The sequence below is a fragment of the Aegilops tauschii genome, chromosome 7, assembly GCF_002575655.3.
Source record: "Aegilops tauschii subsp. strangulata cultivar AL8/78 chromosome 7, Aet v6.0, whole genome shotgun sequence".
NCBI lineage: Eukaryota > Viridiplantae > Streptophyta > Magnoliopsida > Poales > Poaceae > Aegilops > Aegilops tauschii.
Window position 1 is genome coordinate 51,079,674 of NC_053041.3, and position 15,917 is coordinate 51,095,590.

Consider the following 15,917-nt stretch of genomic DNA (forward strand, 5'->3'; position numbering starts at 1 on the left):
TTCGGTTGCTAAGTGTTAGTAACTCGAAATAAAAGCTGCGGGATAAATGGAGACTATCTAAAGGTGAGATGACGATATGTGTTGGAAGTGTTTCCAAGGTTGATGTGATCAAGCATCGCATGCTCCCTCTACCATCGAGATTGGTGTTAAACCTAAATAATTGTTATTTGGTGTTTGCTTTGAGCATAAACATGATTGGATTATGTTTATCGCAATACGGTTATTCATTTAAGGAGAATAATGGTTACTCTGTTTATTTGAATAATACCTTCAATGGTCTTGCACCTAAAATGAATCTCGATCGTAGTGATACACATGTTCGTGCCAAAAGATATAAAATAGTAATGATAGTTCCACATACTTGTGGCACTGCCATTTGAGTCATATTGGTATAGAACGCATGAAGAAGCTCCATGTAGATGGATCTTTGGACTCACTCGTTTCTGAAAAGATTGAGACATGCGAACCATGTATATTGGTATATATGCATAAAGAAACTCCATGCAGATGGATCGTTTGGACTCACTTGATTTTGAATCACTTGAGACATGCAAATCATACCACATGGGCAAGATGACTGAAAAGCCTCGTTTTCAGTAAGATGGAACAAGAGAGCAACTTGTTGGAAGTAATACATTCGATGTGTACAGTCCAATGAGTGCTGAGGCATGCAGTGGATATCGTTATGTTCTTGCTTCACAGATGATTTGAGTAGATGCTGAGTGTATTTACTTGATGAAACACAAGTCTGAATTATTGAAAGGTTCAAGTAATTTCAGAGTGAAGTTGAAGATCGTCGTGACAAGAGGATAAAATGTCTGTGATATGATCATAGAGATAAGTATCTGAGTTACGAGTTTGGCACACAATTAAGACATTGTGGAAAGTGTTTCACAATTAATACCGCCTGGAGCACCATAGTGTGATGGTGTGTCCGGACATCATAGCTGCACCCTATTGGATATGGTGCATACCATGATGTCTCTTATCAAATTACCACTATCGTTTATGGGTTAGGCATTAGAGACAACCGCATTCACTTTAAAAGGGGCACCACGCAATTCCGTTGAGACGACACCGTTTAGAGAAACCTAAGTTGTCGTTTCTTAAAAGTTTGGGGCTGCGATGCTTATGTGAAAAAGTTTCAGGCTGATAAGCTCGAACCCAAAGCGGATATATGCATCTTCATAGAATATCCAAAACAGTTGGGTATACCTCCTATTTCAGATCTGGAAGCAAAAGTAATTGCTTCTAGAAACAGGTCCTTTCTCGAGGAAAAGTTTCTCTCGAAAGAATTGAGTGGGAGGATGGTGGAGACTTGATAAGGTTATTGAACCGTCGCTTCAACTAGTGTGTAGCAGGGCACAGGAAGTTGTTCCTGTGGCACCTACACCAATTGAAGTGGAAGCTTATGATAGTGATCATGAAACTTCGGATCAAGTCACTACCAAACCTCGTAGGACGACGAGGATGCGTGCTACTTCAGAGTGGTACGTGATCCTGTTTGAGATATCATGTTGCTAGACAACAATGAACCTACGAGCTATGGAGAAGCGATGGTGGGCCCATATTCCGACAAAAGGTTAGAAGCCATGAAATCCGAGATAAATGGATCTTTGAGAAGAAGACGGACGTGGACGGTAATGTTACCGTCTATGAAGCTCGACTTGTGGCAAAGAGTATTTCCACAAGTTCAAGGAGTCGACTACGATGAGATTTTCTCATCCGTAGCGATGCTTAAGTCCGTCGGAATCATGTTAGCATTAGCTGCATTTATGAAATCTGGCAGATGGATGTCAAAAACAAGTTTCCTTACCAGTTTTCGTAAGGAAAGGTTGTATGTGATACAATCAGAAAGGTTTTGTCGATCCTAAGGATGCTAAAAGGTATGCTAGCTCCAGCGATCCTTCTAAGGACTGGAGTAAGCATCTCGGAGTTGGAATGTACGCTTTGATGGAGTGATCAAAGTTTTTGGGTTTATACAAAGTTTGTTAGAAACTTGTATTTACAATAAAGTGAGTGGGAGCGCTACAACATTTCTGATAAGTATATGTGAATGACATATTGTTGATCCGAAATGATGTAAAATTTCTGGAAAGCATAAAGGGTTGTTTGAAAGGAGTTTTTCAAAGGAAGACCTGGATAAAGCTGCTTACATATATAGATCAAGACGCCTGATGATACTTTCAAAGAACGCACACCTTGACATGATTTTGAAAGAGTTCAAAATAGATCAGCAAAGAAGGAGTTCTTGGCTGTGTTACAAGGTGTGAGTATTGAGTAAGACTCAAGACCTGACCACAGCAGAAGAGAGAGAAAGGACGAAGTTCGTCCCCTATGCTTTAGACGTAGGCTCTACAGTATGCTATGCTGTGTACCGCACTTGAAGTGTGCCTTGCCATGAGTTGGTCAAGGGGTACAATAGTGATCCGGGAATGGATCACATGAAAGCGGTCGAACTTATCCTTAGTATCTAGTGGACTAAGGAATTTTCTCGATTATGGAGGTGAAAAGGAGTTCGTCGTAAAGGGTTACGTCGATGCGAACTTTGACACTAATCCGGATGACTTTGGGTAGTAAACCGGATTCGTATAGTAGAGCAGTTATTTGAAATGGCTCCAAGTAGCGCGTGGTAGCATCCACAAGATGACATAGATATTTGTAAAGCACACACGGATCTGAAAGGTTCAGACCCGTTGACTAATAACCTCTCTCACAAGCATAACATGATCAAACCAGAACTCATTGAGTGTTAATCACATAGTGATGTGAACTAGATTGTTGACTCTAGTAAAACTCTTTGGATGTTGGTCACATGGTGATGTGACCGGTGAGTGTTAATCACATGGTGATGTGAACTAGATTATTGACTCTAGTGCAAGTGGGAGACTATTGGAAATATGCCCTAGAGGCAATAATAAATTGGTTATTATTATATTTCCTTGTTCATGATAATCGTTTATTATCCATGCTAGAATTGTATTGATAGGAAACTCAGATACATGTGTGGATACATAGACAACACCATGTCCATGGACATTGGATGTCGTTGATAACGGGATCACATCATTAGGAGAATGATGTGATGGACAAGACCCAATCCTAAGCCTAGCACAAGATCGTGTAGTTCGTTTTGCTCAGAGCTTTTCTAATGTCAAGTATCATTTCCTTAGACCATGAGATTGTGCAACTCCCGGATACCGTAGGAATGCTTTGGGTGTACCAAACGTCACAACTTAACTGGGTGGCTATAAGGGTGCACTACAGGTATCTCCGAAAGTGTCTGTTGGGTTGGCACGAATCGAGACTGGGATTTGTCACTCCGTGTAAACGGAGAGGTATCTCTGGGCCCACTCGGTAGGACATCATCATAATGTGCACACTGTGACCAAGGATTTGATCACGGGATGATGTGTTACGGGACGAGTAAAGAGACTTGCCGGTAACGAGATTGAACAAGGTATAGGGATACCGACGATCGAATCTCGGGCAAGTAATATACCGATAGACAAAGGGAATTGTATACGAGATTGATTGAATCCTCGACATCGTGGTTCATCCGATGAGATCATCGAGGAGCATGTGGGAGCCAACATGGGTATCCAGATCCCGCTGTTGGTTATTGACCGTAGAGTCGTCTCGGTCATGTCTGCATGTCTCCCGAACCCGCAGGGTCTACACACTTAAGGTTCGGTGGCGCTAGGATCATCGGTGATTTGGATCACGACGAGTACGACTCCATCAACCCCGTTCTCTTGAACGCTTCCGCTCGCGATCTACAAGGGTATGTAGATGCACTCCCCTTCCCCTCGTTGCTAGATTACTCCATAGATTGATCTTGGTGATGCGTAGAAAATTTTGAATTTCTGCTACGTTCCCCAACAGCTATGCATCACCATGATCTTGCGTGTGCGTAGGAAATTTTTTGAAATTACTACGTTCCCCAACACATAGTGGATACTAGGGATCAGGCCCTAACAAAACTAACTCGATTACATGATGAATCTCATCCAACTCCTCACCAACCAGCGAGCCTACGAAGGAATTACTCACTCCCGGTGGGGAGCATCATTGAATTAGCGATGGAGAAGGGTTGGTGATGACGAAGAACAAAGATCCCCCTCTCCGGAGCCCCAAACGGACTCCAGATCTGGCCTCCCGATGAAGAACAGGAGGTGACGGCGGCTCCGTCTCGTGGATCGTGATAATTATTTTTCCCTGATTTTTTCTCCGAAAATAGGATTTTATAGCGTTGGTTTTGGGGAACGCAGTAATTTCAAAAAAAAATCCTACACACACGCAAGATCCATCTAGGTGATGCGTAGCAACGAGAGGGGAGAGTGTTGTCCACGTACCCTCGTAGACCGAAAGCGGAAGCGTTATGACAACGCGGTTGGTGTAGTCGTGCGTCTTCATGATCCGACCGATCCTACTACCGAAAGTACGGCACCTCCGTGATCTGCACACGTTCAGCTCGGTGACGTCCCACGAACTCTAGATCCAGCCGAGGTTGAGGGAGAGCTTCGTCAGCTCGACGGCGTGATGACGGTGATGATGAAGTTACCGACGCAGGGCTTCGCCTAAGCTACAACGATATGACCGAGGTGGAAATCTATGGAGGGGGGCACCGCACACGGCTAAGACAACGGTCAACTTCTGTGTTCTAGGGTGCCCCCTGCCCCCGTATATAAAGGAGCAAGGGGGAGGCCGGCCGCCCCTCATGTGGCGCGCCCCAAGTAGGATTCCTACTAGGAATCCTATTCCAAGTAGGTTTCCAACAAGGGAAGAGAGAGGGGGAAGGAAGGAGAGGGAGAGAGGGAGGGAAAGAGGGGGCGCCCCCCCTCCTTGTCCAATTCGGACTCCTCAAGGGGGGGGGTGCGGCCATCCCTAAGGCCCCCTCCTCTCTCTCACAAGGCCAATGTTGGCCCATTAGTTCCCCCGGGGGTTCCGATAACCCCCGGCACTCCGATATTTATCCGGTGACCCTCGAAACTCATCCGGTGTTCGAATAACATCGTCCAATATATCAATCTTTATGTCTCGGCCATTTCGAGACTCCTTGTCATGTCCGTGGTCACATCCAGGACTCCGAACTACCTTCGGTACATCAAAACACATAAACTCATAATACCGATCGTCATCGAACGTTAAGCGTGAGGACCCTATGGGTTCGAGAACTATGTAGACATGACCGAGACTCATCTCCGGTCAATAACCAATAGCGGAACCTGGATGCTCATATTGGCTCCCACATATTCTACGAAGATCTTTATCGGTCAAACCGCATAACAACATACGTTGTTCCCTTTGTCATCGGTATGTTACTTGCCCGAGATTCGATCGTCGGTATCGCAAACCTAGTTCAATCTCGTTACCGACAAGTCTCTTTACTCGTTCCGTAATGCATCATCCCGCAACTAACTCATTAGTTACATTGCTTGCAAGGCTTATATTGATGTGCATTACCGAGAGGGCCCTGAGATACCTCCCCGACAATCGGAGTGACAAATCCTAATCTCGATCTATGCCAACTCAACAAACACCATCGGAGACACCTATAGAACAGGAGGTGACGGCGGCTCCGTCTCGTGGATCGCGATAATTGTTTTTTCCTGTTTTTTTTCCTCCGAAAATAGGATTTTATAGCGTCGGTTTCAGGGACAACCCACCTGGGCGCGCCAGGAGAGGGGGCGCGCCCTGGTGGGTTGTGCTCACCCAGGTGCCCCTCTCCCGTGGATCTTGGCTCCAGAAATTCTCTTTTATTATATAAAAAATCCTCGCAAAGTTTCGTTCCATTCCGAGAACTTTTATTTCTGCACAAAAACAACACCATGGTAGTTCTACTGAAAACAGCGTCAGTCCGGGGTTAGTTTCATTCAAATCATGCAAATTAGAGTCCAAAACAAGAGGAAAGGCATTAGGAAAAGTAGATACATTGGAGACGTATCAACTCCCCCAAGCTTAAACCTTTGCTTGTCCTCAAGCAATTCAGTTGATAAACTGAAAGTGAAAAAAAAAACTTTTACGAACTCTTTTGCTCTTGTTTTCATAAATAAGCTTAAACAGCACCCAGGTTTTCAGCCAACATTATAACTAACCATGCCGACAATAACTCTTAAAGATTATATTAACTCGTATCAATGACATAATCAACTAGCGAGCAATAATAAGACATCTCAAACGGCAACACGTTGTCAAAACAACCATGATATAATATGACAATAGTGGTATCTCGCTAGCCCTTTCTGAGACCGCAAAACATAAATGCAGAGCACCTCCAAAGTCCAAGCAACGACTAAACATTGTAATTCATGGTAGAAAAGATCCAGTCATGATGCACCCAACATTAGCTACACACAATGCATAAGTCATGACAACTGTGCTCTCAGGTTCTAGCGCTTGTTTTAGAAGGTGATGACACAACATAAAAGTAAATAGATAGTCCTTTCGTAGAGGAAAGCGGTGATTTGCAAAGGTGCCAGAGCTCAAGTTTTAAAACAGAGATAAATGATATTTTGAGACATGCACCCTTCTCATTGCTTCACGACCATCAGTTATCAATATCTTTCATGCTAAGCACGCTAGTGGCGGTTCCCAAGCGATACAAGTAAGGTTTTGACTCCATTGGGAGTTTTTGTTTGATTATTTGAGAGATTAACTCTTTTTGTATTTGCAGTTTGGGACTGGGCATCCCTATTACCGCCCTTTTCTCGTGCGATGGTGAGTGAATAAACACTCGTCCTGAGAATAACCCGCTTAGCATGAAAGATACGGACCACCTCCTGTCGTTCCATGAACGACCCAGACACATAAAAAGGATATATTTTAGTGCCCTTCTACGTGTGGTTATGGTGCCCTTCTATGTTTTAGCCTCGGTATCAGCCGGTGATCGTTGTGTAAGCCTCTTGGGAGCTCCTATGCCGCGCCCAAACCATGGAATTGCTACTATGATGCTCACATGGGTCAACACGAAGCTCTTGCTGACTTAGCTCAGCTCCATGCTTTGCTCGCTCCCTTAGTATTTTTTAGGTCGCTCCACTACTAGCTTAGAAAAAAGCGGATATCTTTTTTTAATTTGAAAATATTCACAAGTGTTCATGGATTTAAAAAATATTGCAAATTCTTAAATTTAATTTTTTTCACAAATTTTAAAATATTTGTGGGTTTAAAAATGTTATGAATTTAGAAAAAGCTTCACAAATTTAAAAATGTTCACATACTTTAAATATGACCTAGAGGATCAGCGCAAGAAAAGCCCTCCTGATTGACATCCAGGCTCTTGACGCCCGCGCAGACACCTCCGGGATCTCCCCTGACGAGTGGATGCTTAAATATGACCTAGAAATTACAGGCGGTCGCATCCCAGTTCCGACACTATTCATTGCTGGAGCGCTCAGTTTTTATCCGACGGCCGAGCGTGTTCGGGAGGGGGATCCGACGGCCCAAAACGCATCAAGGAAATGATAGGACGGCCGAGAAGCCCTAAGCTCTGGGAGCGCTTGTGGTATGCTTGGTTTCTTGTTTTAGGATGATGATCAATATAAAAATACTACCTACTGGATACTACGTCAATTTCAACAACAACAAATTACTGGATATGTCAGACCAATCAATCTTCAGAGAAAATATGGATAAGAACAAATTGCAGAAAGGTTACCGTTGTAGGTGGTTTGTTCTAACTCTGGATCGACGTGCTTGGAGGGTGGCGATAAGTTCATTGGACCGGTGAAGCAGCACAACCGAAGTAAGAAATAATCAATCGATGCCGATGAAGCTGATGAGCTAGCTGGTGTGTTTGAGGCTGCGCGTTCGTCGTTGTCTATGCATACCTGGTATTGTGTAATCTGTGTATTAATTAGGTGCACTATTTTTTTTTCATTTATGCAGCTCTGCTCCTTTTCGGGCTGCGAAAGTATGTACTGTAGTTATCAGTAGTAGGAGGCGATCGAGGTGATCGAGATGTGTTTCCTTCATGGGGCGCCTTTTGGTGTGTGATGCGTGCTGAAATGAGGATGCAATGCAAGTGTTCTATCATGCTTCGTTTGCTATAGTATTGTAACTGAGCATTGTCGAGTAGTAATATATTGCAAAAAAACACCCTAAATTTGCCAACCTCATGCGGTTAAACCTCTCTTGGGTGGTTGTCATGGTGGCCCAATCTAGACGCGTTGCGCTGCATGGCAAGGTTGCCTGAGGCAGTGGGTGAATGAGACAGATGAGAGTGAAAAGACGTGACATAGTCACATAGAGTGAATTTTTTTCGTGAATACGCAAATTGCATGTAGCTAGTCACATACAAAGAGGCAAGACTACAAGGGAGCATCAGGAAGAAGGGGATGATCAGCCCCAAAGACCTAACTATGGTGGATCATGCAAAGGACTGGGTTTTGACCCTATCCATATCTTCTGCTGCATGTAGCGATCGGTTATCTCCGCCGCCTATGTTTCCCGCCGGCTCTACTGCACGCCAATGTATTGCCTCGGTAGCGGTGGAAGCGGTGGGAGGTCGGGCAAGCGGCCGACGCGGGAGGAAGAAGTACCATTGGCGGGCGGAAATAGCAGCGACGACGCGGTAGGAAGTACGCCGGCGCGGGTGAAAGATGCACCGCCATGGCCATGAGCTCGGGGCCGCTTGTGGCAGCACGGATCTGCGCTGGGGATGGGTGGCAGCTGGATCCGGCCATTATCGGCTGCGGGCCGGCGCCAAAGTGGATGCGACTAAGGGTGGTGACGCGCCGGCAAGGATTGGGAGGCGGGTACGATGGGAGGTAAGGCGAAGTGGGTGGAGAAATTTCACTCAGTGAGCAGTCGGCCGAGTATATTTGCGAGTCGCGGTCGAGTCGGTGTAAATCCCCCCCCCCCCCCAATTGTTTTTGGGGTTATGTTAGTTCTCGGTTAGAGAAGAAAAAACGAATCGGTGTAAATCCCCTCCCCCCCCCCCCCCCCCGCCCCAACTGTTTTTGGGGTTATGTTAGTTCTCGGTTAGAGAAGAAAAAACGAATTTATCCTCGTTTTACTGGTTATTGGGGATCAGTTAGAGATGTCATAAGAGGCCGTTGCAAACGTGGATAGGCAGCGCCACCATAACAGGAGGGACATGGATCCAGGCGCCGCCACACCAGCCGGCAGCATTGGTGGCGAGGTTGGGCGATGGCCCTTAGCTAGGTTTTAAGTGAACGAAAATAGTATCAACATACGCTATGTTGCAAAATATGATCAGACATGTCACTAATCTTATAACAGAGTTGTGAACCAACCAGTGGTTAGATGGTTAGAATGGCAGTGGTATCTCCAACCCACTAAGGTTCAAGTCCTAGACTTGACGTTGGTGCTTGCATTTTTTTTCATTTTTTTCAGGCCTTTTGGCACTGTGCGTTCAGTGGGAGGAGATGTTCCCGTTGACTACAAAGGCATCTATGACGAGTTCGTCAATGTCAAGATGATGTGCCAGTTCGGTCACTCGGAGGCACTCATAGGGGTAGGATGTGCGTTTATAGGGATGGGTGGATGAGCGTCTGGCTCTGTACCGTGTTTCTAAACAAACAGCGTTGCACCGTCAATTTCGTTGGAAAATCTGAAATCGAAGTTCAGTAGAAATGAAGTTGGGCGTACCCGTGGTAATCTGAAATCCGAAGTTCAGTAGAAATTTCGTTGGAAAATCCCCCCATAACGGACTCCAACTGCCCAACATGCCGATCAGAGAGGAACTCGTTGTTTCCTGCCGGATCGAGATCGATATAGAAATGAAGTCGGGCGTACCCGTGGCAACCATATCCTACTCCGGCATGAGAACGTGTTTCCCGATCGACCTCCTCTCCTACCATCCAAGCCCCAAGCACTGTAAGTAAACCGCCGCACGTACGCTCGCATATTCCCATTGCCTCCCCAAGCATCCATCTCCTACGATCACATCCGGTTTCACTTCACCATCATACGTACGTAGCCGGCCGGCGAGGAACTGATCAAGCTCTTCTCGATCTCTCTCACGCGCGATGGCTAGCTTGATGCCGTCGCTTGCCATGGACCTGCCACAAGAAGAAGGTGGCCACGAGGACTCCGCGTTCGTCGGCGTCGTGGGAGATCCAGACGACCCGGAGTTGGCCGCGTTGGTGGCCGGGGCGCTCAAGACGGTGGACACGCCGTCGGACGACGACGACGACGATCTCGGCTGCCCGATCTGCTTGGAGAGGGACGACGCGGCGGCGTGGAAGGAGACGCCGTGCGGGCACCGCTTTCACGGGCCGTGCGTAGAGAGGTGGCTGCAGGAGAAAGAGAGCTGCCCCATGTGCCGTCGCGAGGTCGTCACGGCGCCCGCCGCCACCGCAGATTGTACTGCTGCACACCTACATTTCTTGTGGATGGCTGCCTTGGGGTTGCATGTGTTTGGCGATGTTCCTTTGGACGACATCGAAACTGATCATGATGATGCTTAGGGTGAGCTTCCGGTCGACAGTCACGCACCAGGCTCAAAGCTGAGATGCTTAGGTCGAGTTCAGTCTCGATGCATGCGTGAAGCTCGGGGCCAGGAGACCTACCGTGGAAACTGTACGTAGTGAGAGATGCATCACCTAGTACATTGGACATGTCGTTCCGAATCGAAGGGACATACTTTGGCCTTCCTTTTGTGTAAAAAATCAGATGTAAACTGTGTGTGTAATCCGTGCATCCTTGCATAAACATGCATGATCTTCTAGCAGTCCATGTGTAAATTGTTCTACGGTATTCTCTCACATATATACTTGCATCTCACGTGTTTGTAAAGGCCATTCCACTCATATTTCGGCGGCAACGTATTATGTTCACAATTTATTTCATCAAGACATGTGCTAGAAATTTACACAGCTTCCTTTCAATTCCATACATTTATTCCTGAAGCGCTCTAATGTTTTGTAGAATACACCCTCGACTTCTTGATCTCATCATCCACCACACCAGCTATTCTTTCTCTGTCCAAAATATTATGCATCTTTTTATTTCTATTTTCCAAAAAGAGGATAAGAAGTATATGGTTGTTCAAAAATGAAAATGTATTTTGCATATTTCCTTGACCAGACAAAAGTGCTTAAAAAGAGAAAAATAATATGGGCGTTCCATCGTAATGAAAAAACAACTAGTATTAAACAATTTTGAAAATTGTGAGTATTTTATAAGAAATGTTAACAATTTTTGAAAGATTTAAATATTTTTTTAATCATGAGCATTTTTTCAAGTGTCATGAATATTCTTGGAAACCGTGAAAACCTTTTAAATTTGGTGAACATCTTTGAAAGAAAGAAAAAAATGAAAAAGAAATTAAAGAAAACTGGAAGAAATAAAAAAAATCATGTTTTTAAAAATCCAACATAAAAAACCAAGAAACCTCGTATAGAAACCAACTCAAGATGGAAAACCATAAAGAAAATCCGAGTAAAGTGGTGGGCGAGAGAAAGAAAGAAAACATGAGAAACGAGATGGCGCATTAAAAAGCAAGGGATGTGCGATCTCCCTACATTCAGTGACGGTGCACAAAAAATAGCATTTTCCGACGAACATTGCACAACTGGTATTTCATATTCATTGCTTGTAGAGAAGAAGAGTTCTCTTTTCATAAAAACCGCACACTCTGGCATCGTCTGGTCGTTGGGCCGATTATCTTTCATCCGCTCCGCATCGAACGGTTTTTGTTTTGATTTTTTTTTTTTTTGTAATTTTCTTCAGGATGCATTATCTTTACTGGTCTCTCACGTGTCGGTCATTTTTTTTAATATACAGATTTTCAATGTTTTTCATTGATCTTTGTTCCATTTTTATTTGATGTTTCCTTTCCATTTCTTCAGGTTTTTGCAACTAATTCGTCCAGTTTTTTGCTCTTTAAATAAGAACCATCCCTTTTCTGTTTTAATTTTTTAGTTCATAAACACATTTGTAAATTTGGTGTATCTTTTATATTCTGATATATATTAAAAGTCGTGAAATTTATAACATTTATGAACATTTTAAAATTTTGTTTCTAGAGTCTACATTATGTTTGCTACCGAGGCCACATCTAATAAACTAGAGGGTAATGCACGCTTCGGCACGCCGTTCTTCACTCGTGGGATTAACAATTTTGTGTCTAGTACGTAATTACAATTGATTGTTTCGTTTCTATTTTATCTGTGTTAATTCTGCTATGGCGGTGTTTTTTATTCATTCATATATCGTGTTGACTTAATGTTGGAGGCGGTATTTGTTCTCGGAGCAGAGTGGAATTTTTTGGTGTGTGGTTATGGTGCCCTTCTATGTTTTAACCTCGGTATCAGCCAGTGATTGTTGTGTGAGCCTCTTGAGAGCGCTCCTATGCCGCGCCCAAACCGTGGAATTGCTACTATGATGCTCACAAGCTGACTTAGCTCAGCTCCGTGTTTTGCTCGCTCCCTTAGTATTTTCTAGGTCGCTCCACTACTAGCTTAGAAAAAAGCGGACATATTTTTTTAATTTGAAAATATTCGCAAGTGTTCATGGATTTAAAAAATATTGCAAATAATTAAATTTATTTTTTCACAAATTTTAAAATATTTGTGGGTTTAAAAATGTTATGAATTTAGAAAAAGCTTCACAAATTTAAAAATGTTCACATACTTTAAAACTACTAGATGATACCCCGCGCGTTGATGCGGGACTTGTTATGTGTTCATCTAGCTATAATAGGTATCTCGGTATTTCTATAATTAGAATGCATAGCTAACATGGAATGTGATGCGATTTTCCCATGATAATTTAAGATAATATAATTTGACTCCCTACTTTTAGTGCATCGGAGAAACAAAAAGATTTCATGTTAATTTGCGAGTCTTGCAGTATTAACACGCCCGAATAGAAATGACATTGTTCCCAACTGGGACAAAATATATAAACCAAAGGCGACCAAAACGGGTCCTAGATGGTCCTCTAAGCGAAGGCAGACTTCTTAGGCTAGGATTGTCACCAGAACAATCAAAAAGTATCCTGATAGTGGAGAAGCATTATTCATTACAAATAACTAAATTCAGTATTTCGATAAAACATTTCATAGTGCAGCATTTAATTAGAAACCTGCATTTGTCAAATGAAGGTTTAGGTTTGAGATAATATCCAAGTGCTAGACTTAGAGAAGATTGTTTGATTGTAGTTACACGTACATGTTTGAAGTGAACAACAGTTCCTATTTCAACACGGATATAAAAATAAAATGATGTCAGTTAACTCCAATCAACAAACACACCAGGGCCCATATTTTTCATCACACATGAACATTAAAGGGCGGAGTATGCAGGAGAGCGACATTCTCCATACAAACAGGACATGGATGTGAACTCAAGATGCATTGAAGCTGTGCATTCAACAGAACAAGCACTAACAACACAAGGCAGCTCTGAATTGTAATGTCACAACCAATTAAGCAGACAAAAAGGACCTTTAGAAACCAGCAAGTACTTACTTGATGGGCAACACTACTATCACATATCTCGAGGGCTTGGATGTTGCGTCTTTTGACTTATATTTATCTAACCTTAGGCATGTGTTCAGTTTCAACCAATATTGTTAGCAAGCATGTACCCACACTATATAAAGTCATCATAACAATAACTTCTTATTTCCTTTGATTTTTAAAAATAGTACTGGAAGTGCAGTAGGAGAAGAACAACATGGCAATCACATGTCATTACTGGAACTGCAGTAGGAGAAGAACAACATGGCAATCACATGTCACTACTGGAATTTCACTCTACGCCGAGTGACACGGACACTCGGTGAAGGGCCAAAAACTCTCGGCAAAGCGCACTCGGCGTACACTCAGGCTACTTCTTTGGCGACATTACTTTGCCATTTCTTTTCAGCTTGGGCTATTTCCTCGTCTACAGATTGACAGTTAGCTTCCCTCAAAAAAAAAAAAGATAGCGACGGTTAGCTTCTCTACGATGCTTTCTTAGATCGGGGTCTTCCTCATAGTGTTTCTCCAATCTTTCTGATAACCAGTCGCCAGCTTGGTTAACGGGGTCCTTGCCACAGGAATGTGCTAGCACAACTTAGTTGGATGCCAGGGCAAGCCACGCTTCAATCTTGCAGCTTGGCGAGGTCTACGTCTTACAGCATGGCAAACATTGCTGGCCACGCTGCTCATGTACCTGTACCTTGGCGAGATCTTCTATTGGTGCAGCGTAGGTCCTCTGCACATTGCTCATGTACCTGTACCACGCTACTCAGGTTGCCTGTTGTTGCTGAAGAAAGGTATTTACCACCACACCAAGACCAGCTACTTCAGTTGTGAGTTTGTGACCAGTCGATTAATTTCCGTTAGTATTTACCGAAGGAGTGGCAATGGCATGCCTAGTACAAGTACACCAGTCATTACCAGGCTCTCTGTTGCGAGCTTGGCAAAATCTTGGCCGCTCGCGGCCTCGCCGTCACCATCGTCATCATCAAGCCGCCTTACGACACGGGCGCTATGGGGCCTTTCCTGGCCGGCGTCACCGCGGCCAACCCCTCCATCTCCTTCCACTGCCTCCCGCCTGCCGAGCACCCGCCCGTCGAGGCCGCCCGCGTCTCCAATCCGCAGCTCGTGACTTCCTGGCCGGCGCTGTTAGAAAATACCTTTAGGGTTAATGTAATAGGATCTTGATCTCCTGATTAGAACACCTGACCATATATGTAAATAAGGGGTGGCACTAACCAGACTTGAGATTGTCCATGGCGGCATGGCCATGGCCATGGCCTTCTTGTGGTGTGGAATTGGTTGATGTACTGGTAGCAGAGGCGCCATTGTCGTGGAAGAAGACGCCCGCACTCACCTTGGAAGTGGCCGGCGGTGGTTTTGGCCTTCTGATCCCTGCAGCGCCCGTATAGGATCGGATGTTAGGAGTACTTGGGTGGCTCCTAGAGTTTCTATTGAGAATTCTGCTGAGGAGAAGGGAAAGTATGACCCAAAAGCAGTTGAGTGGGAGAAGTCAAACCATATTTCACTCCTTATGATGAAGAATACTATTGTAGGGTAACGCAGCAGAAAACAAAAAATTTCCGACCTACGCACCAGCCCAGGACCACTATGGAGACTGCATACATGGTTTGATCTTTTTCGTTACCGACTCGTAGCGCAGCGGGAAGTAGAGTCGATGACGATCGGCGGTGCAGATCCCCGCAGCTAGGATTTACAACCTCCCAACCGCGAGGATGTATACCCTCGTCTGCTCCTCAGACAGCCCTCCGGGAGGCCGTCGAACAGCCCCCCGGACGGTGTCGCGGACAGCCCTTCGGGAGGACCTTCGAAACTCGAACGGTCACTCGGACAGCCCTTCGGGAGGACCTTCGAAACTCGGACGGTCACACGGACAGCCCTTCGGGAGGCACTCACGAACTAAGACCGAAACTACGATCTCTCTACAGAGTTGCAGACATACGGTGTCATCTATCCGGCAGGGCTTCGCCGTCCAGAACTAGTTCCCACCGGAACCCAGACAGCCTTTCGGCTCTACGAAACTATTTCGCTTGGAGGGAGAGAGAAGCCAGATCATGCATGGCACTTGTATGTGAGAAGGGATGAGTGTGGAAGGCTGCCCCTCCACCTCTATTTATAGGAAATCCCAAGGGGTAGGGTAGTTTCACAAAAAAACCCAAAATGCACATGAATGAAGTCCTTCCACAAGGACCTAGGAGTGAAACCAATGAACATGAGGGTCCCCAAGGGGGGATACCCCATGTGGCCGGCCACACCCCCATGAGGGGCCAAAAAAATGGCTCCTATCCATCCATGTCATCCCGAAGATCTTTTGGAGCAAAGCCCCAAAAGGTGGCTTTCCATAAAGTAACCATAAAGCTGATTTCCACTATTCATGACGACATTTTTCAGCGTCCCTTCGAACTGAAAATATTTGTGTGGGCTTAGAACATTTCCAGTACCCACCAAAATTATTTTCAACACG

At 44.8% G+C, this 15,917-nt stretch overlaps 1 protein-coding gene across 1 annotated transcript; it reads left to right on the forward strand.

Annotated features, from left to right (window-relative positions):
- Window positions 1-9,992: 9,992 nt before the first annotated feature.
- LOC141026355 (E3 ubiquitin-protein ligase Os06g0535400-like) lies at window positions 9,993-10,433 on the forward strand. Its single transcript, XM_073502770.1, has one exon. It carries the CDS (start codon window positions 9,993-9,995, stop codon window positions 10,431-10,433), a length of 441 nt encoding a protein of 146 aa, XP_073358871.1.
- Window positions 10,434-15,917: the final 5,484 nt, after the last annotated feature.